The following is a 23469-nucleotide window of genomic DNA, read 5'->3' on the forward strand; positions in this document are numbered from 1 at the left end:
GCTTTCTTGAGACAGGGTCTTGCTCTGTCACCCAGGCTGGGGAGTGCAGTGGTACAATCATAAGTCACTGCAGCCTTCACCTCCTGTGCTCAAGTGATCTCCCACCTCAGCCTTCCAGGTAGCTGGAACTATAGGCACACAGCACTATGCCCCGCTAATTTACTTTATTTTTTGTAGAGACAGCATCTCACTATGTTGCCCAGGCTGGTCTTGAACTCCTGTGCTCAAGCAATCCTCTCGCCTCAACCTCCCAAAGTGTTGGGATTATAGGTGTGAGCCACTGCACCTGGCCCATAGCAATGCTTTTGAGACAACAAGATTTTAAAACCTGCTACTATAAGATAATCAGTCATGTTTACCTTCTGGGGTAATTTACCTACTGTGTTATTATTGAAGGAGTCTCTTGGTTGGTGGTAACCCCTTAGCTTCAGAGTGGCCTGTCCTTGCAAGGAAACTTTGAAGAATTTAGTCCAACATTAGTGTTACAGAGAAGGACCCCAGGTCCATAGGAAGTGGAATGTAATACACAAGTTCTCCAGTCATTTCCTAACTCTGTTTTTAACATCTCACCCCAACAGTTTCCCCTGGATCCAATTAAATGTGTAAGTCACGCTTTTATTCTTAAGCTTTGCTTCTTCCTGTTTTCCTTGGAAATGTTTTCCCTCTGCTCCTTATAACTTTTTGGGTTGAATGCTCAGTTCATTTATTTTGTTTTATTTATTGGATTTTTGGGTTTGGTTTTTCGTCCCCTTTCCTCTGCTCTGTTGCTCACAGTGCAAACAACTTTGTGCAGTGGAAACAGTGCAGTCTTTGGGGCCCGAAAGTCTTTTGTTTTGATTCTTGGTTCAGCTTCCCGTGAGCAACTGTTAAGTCTGTTTTTTCGTATGTAAAAGGAAGGCAGTGACAGCCCTCTGCAGTGTTTTTTGAGGGTTAAATGGGATCGTGGTATGTAAGGAACATTGCGCAGTGCCTGATACATGGCAGATGCTCATCGGATTCCTGTCTCCTGATCGTTTCCCACCTTCCACATTTACAATGCCCACTTAGTTAATAAAACAAGCAAAACCTCATGGTTTCTTTTTTTCTTTTGTGTCATTTATATTGGTACTTCTTGCTGTAATGTCACAGTGCATGAGCTGAGAGGTAAGTTGCCAGGAATAAGACGGGGACATAGCATAGAATAGCTATTAAAATGGGGGATTCTGGAGTCTGGCTGCTTCTTTCTGTCCCAGGCTTCTCCACAGACCAGTTGGATTAAGAAAATAGCATCGAAGCCTCAGGATCCTGCTATTTTGTTTTATTGGAACAAAAGCAGTTAAGACAATGAATTTACTTCTAAGTATAGTTTTGGTTAAATTGTAGACACTGATATGTAATGCTGTCTTTCTCATTGTTTTAGAAACCTGCTATTTAAAAAATTTTTAAATTTATTTTGTGAGACAAGATCTTGCTCTGTTGCAAACCCTGTCTCTACTAAAAATACAAAAATTAGCCAGGTGGGTGGCAGGTGCCTATAATCCCAGCTACTTGGGAGCCTGAGGCAGGAGAATTGCTTGAACCCAGGAGAAGGAGGTTGTGGTGGGCCAAGATTGCACCATTGCACTCCAGCTCTGCAACAGAGCAAGACCCCATCTCGGAAAAAAAAAAAAAAAAATTTTTTTCCTCTGTTTTCTACAGCAATGTATTTACAGAAGCATATTTTCCCAGTCCTGTCCTTCAAGCCGGCAAGAGGAGCCCCTGACTGGGCCCTGAAATTTAGAGAACTCTACATACAAAAAATAAAATTAATTAATTAATTAAGGACTGCAGGGCCGGGTGCGGTGGCTCATGTCTGTAAATCCTAGCACTTTGGGAGGCAGATCACCTGAAGTCAGGAGTTCGAGACCAGCCTGGCCAACATGACAAAACCCTGTCTCCACTAAAAATACAAAAATTAGCCAGGTGCGGTGGCACATGCCTGTAATCCCAGCTAATTGGGAGGCTGAGGCATGAGAATCGTTTGAACCCGGGAGGCAGAGGTTGCAGTGAGCAGAGATCGCACCACTGCACTCCAGCCTGGGTGACAGAGCAAGACTCTGTCTCAAATAAATAAATAAAGGCCAACAGGATGCCTCTGCTAGTCCAGATCTGGTGCCTGGCGTTGGCGCAGCACCACCTAACCCTATGCATCCTCTCTTGACGGACAATGTTCAGGCCCCAGAGAGATGCTTCTTCACATCTTATCCTCTGTCTATGGGAAAAATAACTACATCTAAAGGTTGAATGGGGCCTCTGCCAGGCACTATTTTGAAAGTACACAGAAGCTGTGGGCAGAAAAGGACTTGGATAAAAGACAAGTTAATGTATCTACCAGATCTTTCCTCTCAGATAGTGTGAATACAATCGATTCAAACATGATGAAGTACCATTTCTGAATAGTGCTGAGGATACAATTTCTTCTTGTTTTTGTGCTCCTATTCATGGTTCCAGAGGTTCTCAAGAGTTAGCACAGTATTTGCCTCAGTTGCATAGAAGCTGAGGAAAAGTTTGCAATATTAACCCTTTTCCCATTTAGGAAAAAAAGGGCAGCTCACTGCCAGTGCTCATTTAAGTTTACAGAAACATGCTCTTTGAGGCTGAAGCAAATCTGATTTTCTCTTTTTTTTTTTTTCTTTCTCTTTTCTTTTCTTTTCTTTCAACAGAGTCTTGCTCTGTTGCCCAGGCTGGAGTGCAGTGGTGTGATCTCGGCTCACCGCAGCTGCCGTCTCCTGGGTTCAAGCAATTCTCCTGCCTCAGCCTCCCGAGTAGCTGGGATTACAGGTGCCTGCCAGCACACCCAGCTAATTTTTGTATTTTTTAGTAGAGATGAGGTTTCACCATGTTGGCCAGGCTGGTCTGGAACTCTGACCTCAGGTGATCCACCTGCCTCTGCCTCCCAAAGTGCTGGGATTGCAGGCGTGAGCCACCGTGCCTGGCCACAAATCTGAATGGTTTTCAGTTTGAAAATAAAATATAAAAACTGTTATTGGAATTATTTCTAAACAGAACTAACATCAGAATCATCTGAATCATCAGAATAGTCTATTCTGGAAAATCAGATGCATCAAATGAATTTTTGGCCAACAACTGTTCAAGAATGATGTTAGTATCACGCGTAGGAATGCTACATTTTCTAGGATTTGATATTTTCAGCCTTCAACAATTACTGTATTTTGTAAATGGAAATTCCGCCACTAAAAACACAATGCTATAAATAGAATAATATCTTTTGTTTCCAAAGTGGATATACTAGAGTGATGCAAAAATAATAATAAAGCAAGATATTTCGTGGCAAAGTTATCTTGGGGAAAACGCCGCAGCTGCAGGTGCCACCAGTGAGTCTTCTCTGGGCAAACGAGAAAAGGATTAAATAAATCACATTACACATTACTCTTAAATTTGTATCTATGTCTAGCCCTCAGACAAACCGTGATGCTTATTCTTTGCATTGGCAACGAGGTGGTCATTGAATGCTAGAATTATGAATTTTAATTTTATAAAATTTAATTAAGTTTTCAAAAATCAAAATAAAATGAATTTATTTCAATCATTTTGATGTACAAATTTAATTAATTCTTTTTTTTTTTTTTTGAGACGGAGTCTTGCTCTGTCGCCCAGGCTGGAGTGCAGTGGCAAAATCTCGGCTCACTGCAAGCTCTGTCTCCTGGGTTCATGCCATTCTCCTGCCTCAGCCTCCCGAGTAGCTGGGACTACAGGCGCCCACCACCATGCCTGGCTAATTTTTTGTATTTTTTAGTAGAGATGGGGTTTCACCGTGTTAGCCAGGATGGTCTTGATCGCCTGACCTCGTGATCCGCCCGGCTCGGCCTCCCAAAGTGTTGGGATTACAGGGGTGAGCCGCCACGCCTGGCCCAAATTTGATTAATTCTAATTTGTGTGTTGCATATTGGTTTAATAGATACTTTTTTTTTTTTTGAGATGGAGTCTTGCTCTGTTGCTCAGGCTGGAGTGCAGTGGCGTGATCTTGGCTCACTACAACCTCCACCTCCCGGGTTCAAGCAATTCTTCTGCCTCAGCTTCCCAAGTAGCTGGGACTACAGGCACACCACCATGCCTGGCTAGTTTTTTTGGGTTTTTTTTTGGTTTTTTTGTATTTTTAGTAGAGATGGGGTTTCACCATATTGGCCAGGCTGGTCTCGAACTCCTGATCTCGTGAGCTGCCTGCCTTGGCCTCCCAAAGTGCTGGGATTATAGGCGTGAGCCACTGTGCCCAGCAATAGATACTTTTCAATATTTGAAAAGAATATTGTTTGAGATTCTGACAAAATTAAATTTTTTACATAAACATATTTTTGATTAAAATATTAAGATACTTGTACTTTGAATATGACTGTTTTAATCCTTACATGTATTTTAAATCTTGACAATAACATAATTGATTTTGCTGAAAGGAAGACAAGAAAAATAAATTTCATGGACTAGTTTCAGTAATTTATAAATTACACAATTCTTTATTTTATTACTCGTTTCAATATGAGGAATTGCTTAAACCTGGGAGGCAGAGGCTGCAGTGAACTGAGATCACATCACTGCACTCCAGCTGGGGCAACAGAGTGAGATTCCGTCTCACAAAAAAAAGCAAAGAAATTTTATGATCTTTGACATTTTGCTAACTTTCTGTCATCTACAAATCATAGCTTTATACACATTTTAAAATTTTATCCTTTTAAAGGAATATTTGTCAGGGGATGAGGCTAGAACATACTTTATTTAACACCCTGTTAGTTTAATTTATAACTTGCAAACATTTAGACAGACGTCCTGTGGCGTCCATCTGTCCTCTTGCCCTGAGCCGCACATCCAGACTTGACTCATGGGCCCCAGCTTGGCTTTTCCAGCTCTTTGAATGGATAGGAACCTACCCAGGGCTCATGGTTGTCATAGCTGGGGGGCTGGGGGTGGAAGGTCCCTCTGGTCCCCCTTTGAATGCTGCAGACACCATCTTCTCTCAGATTTTAAGCTGCAGAGACCAAATTTCCAGCATGTGGTCCTGAGCTATGGAAACTTCTGCTCCTGCCCAGGACTCTCACTCTACAGAGACGCGTTCATTCAGGTCCCTGAAGCCCCTGTAGAGTTTTGGCCATAAATGGCTCCTCATAAAGTGGTGCCCCCAGGAGTTCAGCCTCCCCCACGCCCCGGCAGGCCTCCTATCCCAGGGCGCCATGTGCTGCTGCCCTGCTGGGAAGAGAAGTCCGGAGGGCACGGGGCAGCACTGCCCGCTTAGAAGCCCCTTGTACTTTCTTTCTGCCGGATCCTGCCGCGCTGTTTCAGAGGGAAGAGTGGGCCCGCAGTAACAAAATGTTTCCTCCCTTGCACCTTTTTCGCTACAGTTGTTAGAAACTTCTCCCAGACTTCCTCGGTGACTAATGGTGTTGGGATATTGTGGCCTTCCCAGGGAGGGGACAGGTTGTCAGCTCACCATTTCACAGATGGTTGACCGATGCTGACTGTAGCTGCAAGTGACAGAAACCCAACTCAAACTTGTTCGCAAGTAGGGACATTTACTGCTTCTCAGAATTGAAGGAAGGGGAAGGGTGAGTTTGGGTCCCAGAAAGGGTGGACTGTGGGATTGGAATCCCATCCAGACTCCACTCCCTCTTCACAGAAGCTTAGTGCCTCAGATGGGCTGTGTCCTCTGGCCCTGCACACATGGGCTTCCTGTTGGGAGCTGAGCAGCTCCACCAGCTTCCACTTGCAAATGTAGTGACTGGTGCACAAGTGTTCCTATGCGTATGGGGGGTGACAGGAGGCAGGGCCCTGGGACTGGCAGCCCCTGCCTAAAACCCCATGAGCGAAGGAGTTCCCCCAAAGGTGGTGCTGTTCCCAGAAAGGAAGGGAACAGCCCGTGCTCTCCACCCTGTCCCGCTTGGCCATTTGCATCACAGACGTCACCTGTCCTTCCAGGCGCAGCTGCTATTTCTGCCTGATGCTTGGCCAATTTGCATGGTTAAAACCAGCATATTTCCAGGAGATGGATAATGTTACAGAACTGGGGTTCCAGAAGGCTGGGGTGGTCCAGCATTCCCACCTTCTTTAGAACATGGAGAGCTGTTAGTTGGGCAGGGCTGAAGCGTAGGTGGCGAGGAACAGGAGGCTCCTACTGCAGACAGCCTTGTTCTTCGGATCCTCCCAGAAATCCCTAGGCCAGCTGGAACCCGGGGTCAGAGTGGCATGGGAGAGAAGTAGGCTATGAAAGGAGGTGGGAACACACCTTCTGGAACCACTGTCTTCCTTGAGGAAACCCCGAGAGGGGGCGTAATGGGCAGGGATGGAGCTTCCTCCTTCCTGAGGCTCAGTGACACTTATCTCTGAGGGACCCTCCTGAGGCAGTGTGGGGTGGATTGTTGTTTGTCCGAAATTCTGGGATCTTGTAAATTTTATTTGCTAAATCTGTCAGCTCTAGGGGTAGGAGGATGAGAGGAGCAAAAGAATGGTCCCAAGCTCAGGCTGGTGTGGAGTGAGTCTTAGACAGAAAAAGAGACCAGAGAGGAAACAAGTCCACAAGGGTAGCCATCCTGTCCAACCGGAAGCCGCCTGACACTTGAAGGCGATGGATGGAAGAACTCAGCCCTCTGCCTCCTCAGCAACATACACCTACTTTAAGGGGAAAGACACACCTTCTTCCCTCAGTGACAGAAATAGCCCCAGATTTTCAGATTTATCAATAGTATATTTTTTTCAGGATGGGTGTAGTGGCTCACACCTGTAATCCCAGCACTTTGGGAGGCCAAGGTGGGTGGATCACTTGAGATCAGGAGTTTGAGACCAGTCTGGCCAACATGGTGAAACCCCATCTCTACTAAAAATACAAAAATTAGCCGGGTGTGGTCATGGGTACCTGCAATCTCAGCTACTTGGGAAGCTGTGACAAGAGAATCGCTTGAGCCTGGGAGGTGGTGGAGGGTGCAGTGAGCTGAGATTCTACCACTGTACTCCAGCCTGGGTGACAAAGCTAGACTCTGTTTCAAAAAAAAAAAGTATTTGTTTTTTAATGTGGAGATAAGGTCTTGGTATGTTTCCCAGGTTGGTCTGAAACTCCTGACCTTAAGTGATCCTCCCGCCTCAGGCTCCCAAAGTGCTGGGATTACAGACATGAGCCACCGCACCAGGCCAGCCTTTCAGTTTCCATGGCATTGGCCATTTTGAGCAATACAGACCAGTAACTTTAAAGATTTTCAGTGAGTTCAACTCTGATGTTTCCTCAGGATTAGACACAGGCTATGCATCCCTGGACAGAATACTACATAAATGATGTGTCCTCCCTGGGAATCACATCTTGGGGGCACACACTCTCTCTCTGTCCCTCACTGGAGATGTTAATTTTGATTGCAAGATCAAAAAATGTCTGGTTATCCATTGTATAGTTACTGATTTTTTTCTATGCAACGAATAAACAATCTCTGGGGAGACCCTATAAGATCGTGGACATACCTAGTTCTTCAGCAGGCTTCCCACCACCTCAGATGTAGCAACCAATGATGATTCTTGCTGAAATCAATCTATGATGGTTGCAAAATGATTATTATTTTCCAACTTCATGACTTCTTCCACATTTACCAGTCAACCTTTTATTGTCAGGAAGAGGTTTCCACTTCAGCTCCACACTATGTATCTTTTTGTCAATTTATTATTATTATGGGCTCATGGATTCCTATTCCATTCAATGTATAATCTGTTACTATCATTTATTTTGATAGTCTAATAGTCCCAGATTACCTTGGAAACCATTATGCAATGATTTCTTAGATATGATACCAAAAGCGCATGCAACAAAAGGAAAAATAGATAAATTGCACATCATCAAAATTAAAAACTTTGGGGCTTCAAAGAACACCACCAAGAAAGTGAAAGGCAACCCAAAGAATGGGAAAAAATGTCTGCCATATATCTGATGCTGGTCTAGTATCCAGAATATATAAAGAACACTTCCAATTCAGTAATAAAAAGAAAACTCAATTTTAAACTGGGCAAAGGTTCTGAATAGCTATTTTCCCAAAGATATACAATGGCCAATAAGCACACGAAAGTAAAATCAACATTCATAACCATCCAGGAAATGCAAACCAAAACCACAAAATATACCAGTTCACACCCACTAGGAGAACTGTTGTCAAGAAGACAGACAATAACAAATATTGGTGAGGATGTAGAGAAGTTAGAACCTTCATATACCGTTGATGGGAATGCAAAACGATGCAGTCACTTTGGAAATCTGGTAGGCCTCAAAAGCTTAAACCTAGGGTTACCCCATGACCCAGCAACTCTACTCCAAAGAAATGAAAACATATATCCACACAAAAACTTATATGTGAATGTTCATGGCAGCATTATTCACGACAGCCAAAAACAGAAATAACCCAGATGTCCATCAACTGATGAATGGATAGACAAAATATGGTCTATTCACACAATGGAATATTATTCAACCGTAGAAAGGAATAAAGTATCATTATGTGCTCCAGCCTGAATGAACCTTGAAAACATTAAGTGAAAGAAGCCAGATACAAAATGCCATGTTTTATGTAACTCCATGTATATGAAATGTCCAGAATAGGCAAATCCATAGAGACAGAAAGTAGACTAGTGGCTGCCAGGGATTGGGAGGAGCAGGGTGGGCAGTAACTGCTAAATGGGGTTTTGTTTTAGATTGGTGAAAATATTCTAAAATTGAGTGAGGTGGTAGTTGCATAACTCTGCAAATATACTAAAAACCATTGAATTGTACACATTAATGGAATTAATTGTATGATACATGAATTATATCTCAATAAAGCTGTTACCAAAAAATATTGTTCAAGATCTGGCCAGTCAGTGCCTCTTTGAGCTAGCTCTTGTGTCCATTTGACATGCCCCAATCCATACTTTGAGCATTTTTAAAATTTCTGGTACAACAAGAATCCAGACTGATCTCATAACCCTTTCCTGCTACAGCCTGGGAATCAGTCATATTCCCTAGAGTCATGGTTCCCTGTTGTGTGGAATGTGAATCAAGATCTGGCCATTATTTCATTTAATCATCACATCTTATTTTCTGCTTTTAGAAACCAAAAGAATGTCTCATTGTGGGGTGCTACCATTATATGCAGGAAGATTTAGAATGAAAAAGATTCTGAATTGATCCTTGCTAACTTTATTTCAGAAAGTGGTAAAATAGCTGTGGAGTATGGACCCAGTGAAGAGATTGTAAATATCAGATGGGAAGAAGAACTACACAGTTTAATTCAAGTATGTGGAGACAAAAACTCAAGAGTAACAGGGCTGGACGCAGTGGCTCACACCTGTAATGCCAGTGCTTTGGGAGGCCAAGGCAGGCGGATCACCTGAGGTCGGGAGTTCAAGACCAGCCTGACCAACATGGAGGAATGGTGACACTTGCATCCCAGCTACTCGGGAGGCTGACGCAGGAGAATCGCTTGAAACCAGGAGGCTGAGGTTGCGGTGAGCCCAGATCATGCCATTGCACTCCAGCCTGGGCAATAAGAGTGAAACTCCATCTCAAAAAACAAACAAACAGGTCAGGCACAGTGGCTCACGTCTGTAATCCCAGCACTTTGGGAGGCCAAGGTGGGCGGATCATGAGGTCAGGAGTTCAAGACCAGCCTGGCCAACATGGTGAAACCCCAGCTCTACTAAAAATACAAAAATTAGCTGGGTGTGGTGGCGGGCACCTGTAATCCCAGCTACTTGGGAAGCTGAGGCATGAAAACCACTTGAACCCAGGAGGTGGAGGTTGCAGTGAGCCGAGATCATGCCACTGCACTCCAGCCTGGATGACAGAGCAAGACTCCATCTCGAGAAAAAAAAAAAAAGAAAAAAGAAAAACAACTCAAGGGTTGGATAACATAGCCAGTGTAACCATAATTCAAAACAAGCAGTAGAATTTGGAGGATAATTTGTTTCATTCTCAGGAAAATGTGAAACTCTGAAACTGCTTTTTGAGTGCAGGGTATTTCTGGGGCTTTTCCTAAAGTCTTGACCCTTGGCTCTGACCCCTTATTTGAAGTTTGGAGAGCAGAACTGAGGATTGTATTACTACAGTTGTGGACACAGGAGAGGGGTTAGTCTCCCCTGGCCCCAGGAGTAAGGGATGCTGGGCTGCTTGAACACAGGACTTTTTAGAACTCCTTTCAAACAGGATCCCAGAGATGTGGGGAGAATATAACTGGCCTTAATAATGATTGCGCTACAGCTTTCGAAAACTATAATGCCTTTCAAATATGGCTTGTTACTTGGATCTCAATATCTCCCATGTATCTTGGGTGGAATATTTTGCTGAAGATGTTTCTGTCAATCATTTACAATCATGTGCTGCAAAATGAAGTTTGGATCAACAATAGACCACATATATGATGGTGGTTCTGTAAGAGTATAATGGAGCTATCCCTATATAGGTATACCATTTTTATCTTTTTTTTTTTTTTTAGATGGAGTCTCACTCTGTTGCCCAGGCTGGAGTGCAGTGGTATGATCTCAGCTCATTGCAACCTCCACCTCCTGGGTTCAAGTGATTCTCCTACCTCAGCCTCCTGAGTAGCTGGATTATAGGCACGTGCCACCACACTCAGCTAATTTTTGTATTTTTAGTAGAGATGGGGTTTCACCATGTTGGCCAGGCTTGGTGGCCAACTTCTGAGCTCAAGTGATCCACCCACCTTGGCGTCCCAAAGTGCTGGGATTACAGGCATGAGCCACTGCGCCCGGGCCCCATTTTTATCTTTTACACAGTATTTTAACTATATATTTTCCATGTTTACATACACAAATACCTGCCATTGTGTGACAGCTGCCTTTAGTATTCAGTACAGTAACATACAGTACAGGTTTGTAGCCTAGGAGTCCTAGGCCATACCGTGTAGCCTAGGTGTGCTGTAGGCTACACCACCTACGTTTGTGTAAGTATATGCTATGATGTTAGCACAGTGGTGAAATCACCTAATGACACATTTCTCAAGCTCCTCACATGGCAAGAAATGCATGACTGCATATGAAAGCTCTTAAATAGGGATTAAGTTTCTAAATTAATCTCAAAACAGTCATTATTTACTATATATGGAATTTTTTTTTTAAAAAGGAGCAAAAGTATCATTTCAGTGGGAACTTAACTTGGGGTTACGGTGTTTTATTTAACTTTTACCCCAAAGTTGCAAAGTGTTTTGAAATTTTTCCCTGTAAAATAATTATTTTAATTCAATTTAAATAAAACCCACCAAGGAAACATCAAGCTTTAAGAAGTCTAGCTTCCTGTGAAATGTAGAGGAAGTCAGCACTGATTTCAGAAATCTAATTATAACAATAGCTCCATCCCTAAATGAGGTGGTTCTTGGAATCTCTTCAATTTTATTTTATTTTATTTTTTTGAGATGGAGTTTCTCTCTTGTTGCCCAGGCTGGAGTGCAATGTTACGATCTCGGCTCACAGCAACCTTTGACTCCCAGGTTCAAGCAATTCTCCTGCTTCGGCCTCCTGAGTAGCTGGGATTGCAGGTATGCACCACCACACCTGGCTAATTTTGTATTTTTAGTAGAGACGGAGTTTCACCATGTTGGTCAGGCTGGTCTCAAACTTCTGACCTCAGTGATCCCCCCACCTCGGCCTCCCAAAGTTCTGGGATTATGGGTGTGAGCCACTACACCCGGCCCCCCTTCAATTTTAAAACCCTCACTGTGTACCCTATGCCTATGCTAGGCACTGGAATAAGATGAAGCACCTTCTTGGAGTTTACATGCTGGTAATTATGCCAGACAGTAATAAAATAGGTAAGAATGGCTGTGGGGGAAGTCAGCGGGGTTCTAGTTACAGTTGCATTTCAGGAAATTATTTAACATGCTGACTTTAACAACCTAAGCCTCTTCTCCATGTGTGTACACAGGGTAGATCTCTGAAGGGTGACGCTGTAGTTTCTAGGGTAATGGCTGTGTTGAGTCAAGGCAGGATGACAGTTCAGCCTCCTCCCAGCCTAGTGCAAAGGGCTCTTCACTCGGATTAAAACCTTCTCTCCCAGACTGAATTGCCAACTCCCAACACCCCTCCTACAGAAAATTTGGAGTCCTCACTTATTCCCTGGCAGCCCCTACCTAATAGGGTGGTGAATTAATTATCAAACATGCAACAGTTTAGCAAAAATGGCAACACTTTGGAATAAATGACTGTAATGTGCTTCCTGCCTGCCACCCTAACTGGTGCCCATTTTGCAGGTCAGTTGCTCTCCCTGGAAGGAAGAGTATTCTCAGATTTCACCTTGAAGGAGGAAGGTTGCCAGAACTGGACTAGCACTTCTGAATATCCTGAGGCGAGGTCCCGTGACTTCCTTGGGAAGCTCTGCCGTGCCCCCACCCCACCCTACCCCACCCTACCCCACCACAGCAGGCACTGGAGTCCTGGGACCACCAAGGTCCGAGGCCCAAATCCTTTCTCACTAAGGGGAGGGGAGAGGTGTTCCGGCGGTGGGGGGTGGGAAGGCGTGCTTGAGCGGGATTGTGACATAAGAGTGCCCTGGTGACATGGAGCAGATCTGTGGCATAAATAAAGGTGTCATAAAGACAGGGCGGGGCTCATGCTTTTAAGGGGCATGAGCGTCTCGGAGCTGCCAGAATGGCTTCCATTCAGTGCGTGGCACTAGCGTGTGTCATGTCCCGTCTGCGTTTCTGGGGCCCATGGCCCCTCCTTATGTGGCAACTATTGTGGCTACTAGTCAAGGAGGCTCAGCCTCTGGAGTGGGTCAAGGACCCGCTCCAGCTGACCTCTAACCCCCTGGGGCCGCCTGAGCCCTGGTTTTCCCACTCCTCCCATCTCCCATGGGAATCTCCCCATGCGCCTACTCTCCCGGCAGACCCGGGGGACTTTGATTACCTGGGGCCCTCTGCTTCCTCAGAGATGTCAGCCCCACCCCAGGAATCGACTGAAAATTTGGTTCCATTCCTGGATACGGATTCGGCTGGAGAGCTGCCCCTGGGGCCAGAGCAGTTCTCAGCTGCACAGCAGGATTTAAATGACAAGCTGACTCCGCAAGAAAGGCTCCCAGAGGTGGTTCCACTGCTGGACGGGGATCAGAGCCAGACCCTAGTTCAGCTTCCTCACCTCAAAAGTAAGGTTCAAACTGCAGATCTAGATCGGGCTGCACCTCATCAGGCAGATGAAATATTTGTTCCGTTAGACAGTAAAGTTTCAAAACCAACCAAATTTATTGTTTCGCCCAAGAACCTGAAAAAAGATCTAGTTCGGCGTTGGAGCCTTGCTGAGATTATTGGAATTACACGCCAATTATCCACACCTCAGAGTCAGAAACAGACTTTGCAGGATGAATATTTGAGTATGGATACACTGTATCCCGGCAGCCTGCCTCCAGAACTCCGGGTGAAGTCAGATGAGCCTCCAGGGCCCTCTGAGCAAGTTGGACCTTCTCGATTCCATCTAGAGCCCGAAACTCAAAATCCAGAGACCCTTGAAGACATCCAGTCCTCTTCACTCCAGCAAGAAGCCCCAGCAGAGCTTCCACAGCTCCCTGAGGAAGAAGAACCTTCTTCAACCCAGCAGGAGGCCCCAGCTCTGCCTCCAGAGTCCTCTATGGAGAGTCTAACTCTACCAAATCATGAGGTGACAGTTCAACCTCCAGGTGAGGATCAAGCTCATTATAACCTGCCCAGCATTACAGTTAAACCTGCAGATGTGGAGGTTACCATAACTTCAGAGCCTACCAATGAGACAGAATCTTCCCAAGCCCAGCAGGAGGCCCCAATTCAGTTTCCAGAGGAGCTGGAACCTTCTGCAACCCAACAGGAGGCCCCAATTGAGCCTCCAGTTCCTCCTATGGAACATGAACTTTCCATCAGTGAGCAGCAGCAGCCAGTTCAGCCTTCTGAGTCTTCTGGGGAGGTCGAATCTTCTCTGACCCAGCAGGAGACCCGAGGTCAGCCTTCAGAACATCATGAAGTCACAGTTTCACCTCCAGGTCACCATCAAGCTCAGCATTCAGATTCGCCTAGTGTCTCTGTGAAGCCTCCAGACATGCAGCTCACCATAGCAGCAGAACCTAGTGCAGAGATGGGAACTTCTGTAGTCCACCAGGAGGCTACAGCTCAGCTCTCAGGGTCAGGTAATGATGTAGAACCTCCCGCCATCCAGCACAGGGGCCCACCTCTGCCTCCAGAGTCATCGGAAGAGGCTGGACCTTTAGCAATACAACAGGAGACTTCATTTCAATCTCCGGAACCTATTAATAATGAGAACCCCTCTCCAACCCAGCAGGAGGCTGCAGCTGAGCATCCACAGACCACTGAGGAGGGTGAGTCTTCCGTAACCCATCAGGAGGTCCCAGGTCAGACTCCAGGGTTCCTTAATGTAGTTGTAGCTCAACCTCCAGAGCATTCACACCTGACTCAAGCTGCAGTTCAACCTTTGGATCTGGGGTTTACCATCACTCCAGAATCCATGACAGAGGTTGAACTTTCTCCAACCCTGAAAGAGACCCCAACTCAGCCTCCTAAAAAAGTTGTACCCCAACTTCGAGTACATCAAGACATAACAAATCCAACACCAGGTCAGGATCAAGCTCAGCATCCAGTGTCACCCAGCGTTACAGTTCAACCTTTGGACCTGGGACTTACCATCACTCCAGAACCCACTATGGAGGTTGGACATTCTACACCCCTGAAGAGGACTATAGTTTCTCCAAAGCATCCTGAGGTGACACTTCCACATCCAGACCAGGTTCAGACTCAGCATTCACACCTGACTCAAGCCACAGTTCAACCTTTGGACCTGGGGTTTACCATCACTCCAAAATCCACGACAGAGGTTGAACCTTCTACAGCCCTGATGACTACAGCTCCTCCTCCAGGACACCCTGAGGCGACACTTCCACCTTCAGACAAGGGTCAGGCTCAGCATTCACACCTGACTCAAGCCACAGTTCAGCCTCTGGACCTGGAGCTTACCATAACTACAAAACCTACTACAGAGGTTAAACCGTCTCCAACCACAGAGGAGACCTCAACTCAGCCTCCAGACCCAGGACTTGCCATAACTCCAGAGCCCACTACAGAGGTTGGACATTCTATAGCCCTAGAGAAGACTACAGCTCCTCGTCCAGACCAGGTTCAGACTCTGCATCGAAAACTGACTGAAGTCACAGGTCCCCCTACTGAGCTAGAACCTACTCAGGATTCATTGGTGCAGTCTGAAAGTTACACCCAAAATAAGGCTTTAACTGCACCAGAGGAACAGAAGGCCTCCACAAGTACCAACATATGTGAGCTCTGTACCTGCAAAGATAACATGCTGTCATGTATTGATCTCAATCCAGAGCAGAGGCTCCACCAAGTGCCTGTACCAGAGCCCAACACCTACAATGGCACCTTCACCATCTTGTAAGAATCACCTTTCCTCAATTGTCCTCTGTGTCCTGCCTCACATGGCAGCCTTTTCCTGGAGGCCTTCCTGGGCCTTCTTTATCTCCCCAAGCCATACGGACAACTGACTTTCTGCTTTCACCTTTGCTTGTCAACTCTCCCTTCTCCTCATTCTCCTTTAACGTTAGGCCCCTTCTCCAGTCTTTTACTTTTACTCTAGTCTTTTACTCATTTTCGTATGCATTTTTATTTAGCCCCATCACACCATTGCTTAACCGCTGCTCTCCTCCCATTTTCGCTTCACCCTCTTTACAGCAGCCTGTCCCTCTCCCAATCTCAGTGATGATGCTCTAAGTGGTTAAGAGTTGATTCCGGAGCCAGGCTGCCTGGGTTTGAACCCAGGTCTATTTATTAGCTTGGTGACCCAGAGCAAGTTATTCTGCTCTGTGACTCAATTTCCTCGCCTTTAAACTGGGGATTATACTAGTTACCATTTCATAGGAATGTTGTGAAATTTAGGTGAGTGAATATATCAAACACTTCATCAGTGCCTAGCATATGTAGGAGTGTTGGCTGTTCACATGATTACTCAGTCCTTTAGTTTTGTCCAGAGCTCATCTTTGTCCCTAGCTTTCTATATGTAGAACTCGTTTTATGTCAAACCCAGGGCCAAGTATGCTACTGTATCCAGAACACGAAAATGATAGGAGGGAAGAGGCTGGGTGCGGTGGCTCACGCCTGTAATCCCAGCACTTTGGGAGGCTGAGGCGGGCGGATCACGAGGTCAGGAGATCGAGACCGTCCTGGCTAATATGGTGAAAACCCATCTCTACTAAAAATACAAAAAAAAATTAGCCGGGCGTGGTGGCGGGTGCCTGGAGTCCCAGCTACTCGGGAGGCTGAGGCAGGAGAACGGCATGAACCCGGGAGGCAGAGCTTGCAGTGAGCCGAGATTGCACCACTGCACTCCAGCCTGGGCGACAGAGCAAGACTCCATCTCAAAAAAAAAAAAAAAATGATAGGAGGGAAGAAAGAGAATAGGCATAAAAAGGGGGGTATATATAATTAAGTACTAAAAGACAATGCAGATCATTGGTGCTAGAATTTGCCAGAATCTGTGATCCTTGAGGTGTGGAGATGCTACATGGGTAAGCTAAAACTTTACTTGGGTCTTAAAGAGTAGCTATAATTTGTTAAATAGAAAAAAAATGGGAGTACAGTCTAGGCAAAGGCATGGCTACAGGTGTGGCTGGAATTCAGTAGACCAATGTGGCTACAAAGAATTAGGTGAGGGAGCAACGAAGATACGATTCTGTAAAACCTTGATTATCAGCAATAGGAGTTTGAAAGTTACACAATGAGGTATGGAAAGCCATTGAAAGTTTCCAAGCAAGAGAGATTAAATGATTAAAACAGGAAGATTATTTATTTTATTTTGTTTTTTGCGTTATGTGCAAGTGTAGACATGCAGAGGATTATTTTAGAATCCATATATAAAGTGCCCAAAAGGAAAAGCTTAATTCAGAGAGACAAAATAGAAAGGTCTAGCAAAATCTAGGAGTGAAGTGTGAAGGGGCCAAAACAGATCAGTTGTAATAGGAGTGGAAAGAAATAGCCTAGGATGTTTCAACAGAGGGCACTGGGCCAAAGATTTGGTGTTACCTGGCATAGGGTTTCTTTCTTCTCATTTGTTGATAATGATAAGCTTTTGCCCATATTTCTGTGGAATTATTTACCATTTTGGTATTGATTTGTAGGAGTCTGTTTAGACACATAAGTGCTTTTAGATAAAATACTTACATTCAAAGTAATTAACTGGCATCATCTGTCGAAGAGATGGGATGGATAGGAAGTTAAGCTTTTGGGAGATGCCTCACCATTTGTGCCAGTGGCCCCGCATAATTTCTTGATGAATTGTGCAAACTGGGAAGCTGATAGCTCTGGAAATGAGAAAGCAGGTGTTACTTTCTGTTTCTGAATATCCCCGACAAGGTTGCAATGATTCTTTTACTTATCGTGTTCATTGTTTTCCTACCTATTCAAGGATATAAACTGTGTTTCTTCACAGAAATTTCCAAGGAAACTATATTTCTTACATTGATGGAAATGTATGGAAAGCATACAGTTGGACCGAGAAACTGTGAGTATATTCTCTCCAAATATGACAAAAAACTAACTGCATTGTAAGATCCTTTTTGGTCCAGAATTTTGAGGTCAGTACCTCTGAGGAAAGATATTTCTCCTCCATACCCCAAATCAACCACTGTTGATTGCAATCGTATGGTTATTTTAAAATTAAATTTGGTAGGCTCTCTTTAAAATAAGAGGCAATTTAAATTTATTTTTTATCATACAAATAATACATGGTTATATTCCTTTTTGTTCTCTCTTTTTTTTTTTCTTCAGAGATAGGGTCTTACTTTGTCCTCCGGGCTGCAGTGCAGTGGCATAATCACAGCTCACTGCAGCCTTCTCCTCCCAGGCACAAGTGATCCTCTCACCTCAGCCTCCCAAGTAGCTGGGACCACAGGTGCATGCCACCACGCCCACCTAATTTCGTATTTTTTGTAGAGACAGGGTCTTCCTATGCTGCTTAGGCTGGTCTTGAACTCCTGGGCTCAAGTGATCCTCCCACCTTGGCCTCTTAAAGTGCTCATATTACAGGCATGAGCCACCACCCGCAGCCCATGATTCTATTTTCAATGTATAAAAATGCAATAACAGAACAAAAACCCTCCTTGTGCCCTACTCCCTCATCCCTGAGGTAATGCTACTCTGCATTTAGTATACATGCTTCCAGACTTTTCCCCATTTACCTACATACATATTTACATAAAGCAAAAGGTTTTTAAAATTTTTTCTTTACATAAATGGTAACATCTTGCAACTTGATTCTTTCACTTCATGATTGCCTTAGATTTCTTTCCTTCCCAGTACTTAGAGGGTCACCCCATTCATTTAAACTCCTGCATAATCCATAGTATCAATGCATCATAGTTTATTTAATAATTTCCCCATTGATGAATGTTTAGATTATGCTTAGTTTTCTTGTTACATGCATTGCTGCAATGAAATCCCTGTACATGCTTCTTTGTGAACATGGGCAAGTATTCCTGTAGTATAGATATCTAGAAATGGAATTGCTGGGGTGAAGACTATGTAGATATAAAATTTTAATTGCCTTCAAAAATGTTGTGCCGACTTACTCTATTGTCAGAAGAATATGACAGCATTCATTTCCCAACATCTTTTCACCGCTGGGTATTCTCCAACTTTTTGCTGAAGTTATGGATGAATAAAAGGGATTCCATCTAAATTTGAATTTTTCTGATTACTCATGAATTTAATTAAATATCTTTATATGTTTATTGAACGTTTGTGTTTCCTCTCTGAATTTTCTGGCCTTTGTTCATTTTCCTGTTGAATTGTTTTATCATTTTCTTACTGATTTATAGAAGGAATTGGTTTAGACACATAAGTGATTTTGGAAAAAATGCTTACATTCGAAGTAACTGACATTTTTCACAACAGTTTGTGTGTCACATCATTAGTTCAACGTATATAGACAAGTCATGATGAGTTCTAAATTAAAAATAAAACACATGCTAGGCACGGTGGCTCACGCCTTTAATCCCAGCACCTCGGGAGGTAGGCAGATCACCTGAGGTCAGGAGTTTGAGACCAGCCGGGCCGATAGGGCGAAACTCCGTCTCTACTAAAAATACAAAAAGTAGCCAGGCGTGGTGGTGGGTGCCTGTAATCCCATCTAGTTGGGAAGCTGAGGCAGGAGAAATGCTTTATTTATTTTTTCAGATGGAATTTTGTTCTTGTTGCCCAGGCTGGAGTGCAATGGTGCGATCTTGGCTCACTGCAACCTCCACCTCCTGGGTTCAAGCGATTCTCCTGCCTCAGCCTCCCGGGTAGCTGGAATTACAGGTGCCCTCCATCACACCCAGCTAATTTTTATATTTTTAGTAGAGACAGGGTTTCACCATGTTGGCCAGGCTGGTCTCAAACTCATGACCTTAGGTGATTCACCCACCTTGGCTTTCCAGAGTGCTGGGATTACAGGCACGAGCCACCACTCCAGGCCAGAACTACATTTTAAAAACAAGAAAATTATTACAAAGGTCAGGATAGTGGTTACCTGTTAGGGTTAGAGAGAGGGATATGATTGGAAAGGGGCACACTGGGGCTTCTGGCATGCTAGCAATGATCTTTTGTAACGATGTTTACATGGGTATCTGCTTCATAATTATTAAACTGAATATTTGGCCAGGTGAGGTGGCTCATGTCTGCAGTCACAGCACTTTGGGGGGCAGAGACAGGATGATCACTTGAGCCAGGAGTTTGAGACCAGTCTGGGAACAGAGTGAGACCCTGTCTCAAAAATTAAATTAAATTAAATATAAACAACATTTATGTTATGTGCATTTTATGCACATTGTAGTTTTCAAATTTTTTTGATGGGTGAAAAAGGTTGAATGGCTTCACTTGCAGCCCTGACATGGTTCCATGTGGGGCTTTCATAATAAGGTTTGGGAAAAGAGAGGAGGAAATGGAGGTTCTGCTGATCTTGGTGCCACCCAGAGTTGGATTCTAAAAGGGATTTTGTGATCTAGAGAAGAGGCATGAAATAATACAATTTGGTGGGAAGAGTGGGTAGGGGTGTGCTTGTGTCTCTGTGTGTGTGTGTGTGTGTGTGTGTGTGTGTGTGTCTGTGGTGGTGGTGGTGAAGAGAGATGGACACAAAAAGGAAAATGCAAGAACAGGTTTGAATGAAAGCAGAGCAGATCCCACCATCTTGAAGTGACCATGACCCAGCTTTCCTCCACATGCAGGAGACAGTCCTGTGTAGCAAATAGTTGTAGTTTGCATTTTAATCTAGAAATAACTTCTTCATTTTCCAGAATTCTCAGTGAAAATAACTTGACTGAATTACATAAGGATTCATTTGAAGGCCTGCTATCCCTCCAGTATTTGTAAGTTAGTTAATTATATTTATGAGTTTTTAGTCATATTATCTGTAAAATGAATAAGGGGTTCAAATTAGATAATCTCTCAGATTTCTTCAAGCAATAAAATTCTGCAATTCTGTAAGTTTGTATAGGGTCTCAGCCCATCTCTAGCATTAGCTACCTCCTGTGCATTTTCAGTTTTTAAATTATATAGACAAAATACACACAGAAAAAAATTTCACATGGTAAGAAAATCTGAGCAGTGATTGACACCCATATGAACCTTGTTTTATAAGGGTTCACATACCATTCTTTTTCTATTCAGTCTACAACCAATAGATCCAATCTAATCTATGGTCTATTTTTAAATAGCCCATTAAGTTAAGAATGGTTTTTGCATTTTTAAAGGACTGTGAAAGAAAAAGAAAAGAAACAAAGAGAAATATGCGAGAGAGATCATATGTGGCCCACAAAGCCTAAAATATTTACTGTCTGACCTTCACAAAAAAGATTTCAAAAAGTTGGTTTAGTAGGATGAAAGGAATTAAAGTTAACTTCAGATTGTTGCCTAAAGGAGAAGAAAATGGAGACCACCTACAATCATTTGAACATCATTAATCCAGAATTTTTTGGTGATTTAATCGGAATTAAATTAACATTTAAATATTAAAAATCAGCTGAATTATATCAATAATATTATCAAGAATATTAAGCTACCAAGAGAATAGATTGGTATTAAGGATTTCATTTCAGGAATTGTTATATTAAAACGGATGTTTAAAATGATGGTTAAGTGGTAGAGCTAGAAATGTTTACACTAAGAAGCACATCAGAAATGCCCCTAACTCTTCACTAATTACAAAATAACGATCTCCCCAGCCCTGTTACCAAGAAAGGGATCCCTGTATTTCTGTCTGTTTAGAGACAAGAAGATACTATGTTCATTGCTATGAAAGCTTGATTCTTACCCTTTGTCCATAGAGGTGTGTATGTCATTAATCCTTATTCAGCTCATTAGTGATGCTCTTTTGCAAACAGATTCTTTCAAATATAGAAGGCTTAAGGAAAGTGGGTGTAAAGACCCTCAAAGTGGATGCCAAAGTGCTACAGAGGCTATGAAATAATAAAACTACATTTCCTTTAAAATAGTTATTTTCCTTCTACACACTCCCCCAGCTATTCATTTATTTTACAAATATTTGAGTTTGCTTTATTTCCATGTGTCAGTTTTAAACATGGTGGGCAATGCAGATGAGCAAGACCTAGTCCATGCTTTCAAGGAGTTCATGCTCAGAAGAAATGGGATAAAAAATAACTACATTAAAAAGAAGAAATGGATGTGGGCACTAGGAGGGATAAATTGTTTCTGGAGCATAAGAGGGATAAATTGTTTCTGGAACATAGAAGAGGAAAAAATGCCTTCAATTTGGACCCAGGAGGATGTTACTAGAACAATGCCATTTGAATAGGACTTTGAAGGGCCATTGTGTAACATCAGACAGACATCATGGGGAAAATATTCTAAACTTGCAAAAGGAAAATGGGAGGGCAAAACACAGGAAAGTATTCGAGGAATGCCATGAGTACCCGTAGAGTACAAGGAGGGAGAGTAGGAAAATGGAGCCAGATCTTCTAGGGCTTTGAATGCCAAGCTGAGGAGCCAACATGGGGAACCGTGTTACCACAGCAGTGCTGTAAGATAGATCCGCATCACAGTCATTGAGAGGGCACATCAGAACTCAGTTCTGGACTCCACCCTCGTAGTTACTGATTCAGTTGGTCTAGAGTGGGACCAAGAATTTGCATCTTCAGTAATTTCCCAGAAGATGCTGGTCTTTACAAGCCACTTCCGGAGAGTTTATATGATGACTGTGTGCAGGCTAGTTTAGGAAGGGAGAGACTAGAGATGGAGACATCAGCCAGACAACGTTACACCATCCAGGTAAAGAGGGAGGGACAAACTCCATCACTGTATAACTGAAGAAATTTCTTTCATGAAATATTAAAGCAATATAAAACCAAAAATGAATTTCTATTAATATGATAGAAATTAATTCTATTAATATGATTTGAATTAGTTCAAAGTTATGTATTAGGTTAAGGGGTAACTTCCTTTCAAATGATGTGAAAGGATGTCTTTTATTTCTTCTGATATTGAACTGGCTTAGGAAAACAGACCTAAACTAAGAAGGTGTAGAAATGTGAGACTTTTTTTTTTTGAGATGGAGTCTCACTCTGTCGCCCAGGCTGGAATGCAGTGGTGCAATCTCGGCTCACTGAAAGCTCTGCCTTCTGGGTTCATGCCATTCTGCCTCAGCCTCCTGAGCAGCTGGGACTACAGGCACGTGCCACCAGGCCCGGCTAATTTTTTGTATTTTTTTGTAGAGACGGGGTTTCACCGTGTTAGCCAGGATGGTCTTGATATCCTGACCTCAGGATCCACCAGCCTCGGCCTCCGAAAGTGCTGGAATTACAGGCCTGAGCCACTGTACCCAGCCTGACTATTTTTTTTAATATTAGAAATTGTATATATAGAGATAAAATCTTTGAGCTCATAATCTAAGATTTGATGACACTACAAAAGGGCATCTAATCAAGTCTACTGCTCTCAGGAAAAATTAATTCCAAAGTCTATTAAGTTGTATATTTATTAAAACCATGAAGGTGAGACTCTAGGAGAGGTATGGGCAGGGTTAGGGGCTCTGGAAAATTCAAATACAAGTCCAAACGTTTAGAGTTGAGATGAAAAATGTGTATTCAATATTATTCTAAACTCTTGCTATTATTCATACTAATCGACATTTAATAACTAATCAAGGCAATATTTTCCTTTTCCTTTTCCTAGAGATTTATCCTGCAATAAAATACAGTCTATTGAAAGACGTACATTTGAACCACTACCATTTTTGAAGTTTATGTAAGTTACAAATATAACTTGATTACATTTGGAATTTTTATAAAAATTATAAATCTCTTTGCTATTCTTGAAATACGATTAAAATTTTACCAGTAGAAAGCTACTAAAATTATACAGCAAATCCTTTTCGTCTCTAGCAAGGATTATTGTGAGAATTATTACACAGACCTTAGTGAATCATCAGAGAGTGGTGGTTCTCAGCTGGTGT

The 23469-nt window shown here is 43.2% G+C and overlaps 1 protein-coding gene across 1 annotated transcript in view; it reads left to right on the forward strand.

Moving 5' to 3' along the window:
* Window positions 1-12692: 12692 nt before the first annotated feature.
* Window positions 12693-23469, forward strand: part of LOC129017913 (leucine-rich repeat-containing protein 37A2-like) — a 42701-nt gene continuing 31924 nt past the window's right edge. Inside the window, 5 exon segments of the mRNA XM_054458872.2 lie at window positions 12693-12737; window positions 12739-15404; window positions 17455-17526; window positions 20297-20368; window positions 23190-23261. Coding sequence (XP_054314847.2) covers window positions 12693-12737; window positions 12739-15404; window positions 17455-17526; window positions 20297-20368; window positions 23190-23261 — 2927 coding nt within the window.

The sequence above is a fragment of the Pongo pygmaeus genome, chromosome 19 (assembly GCF_028885625.2).
Source record: "Pongo pygmaeus isolate AG05252 chromosome 19, NHGRI_mPonPyg2-v2.0_pri, whole genome shotgun sequence".
Taxonomy (NCBI): Eukaryota; Metazoa; Chordata; class Mammalia; order Primates; family Hominidae; genus Pongo; species Pongo pygmaeus.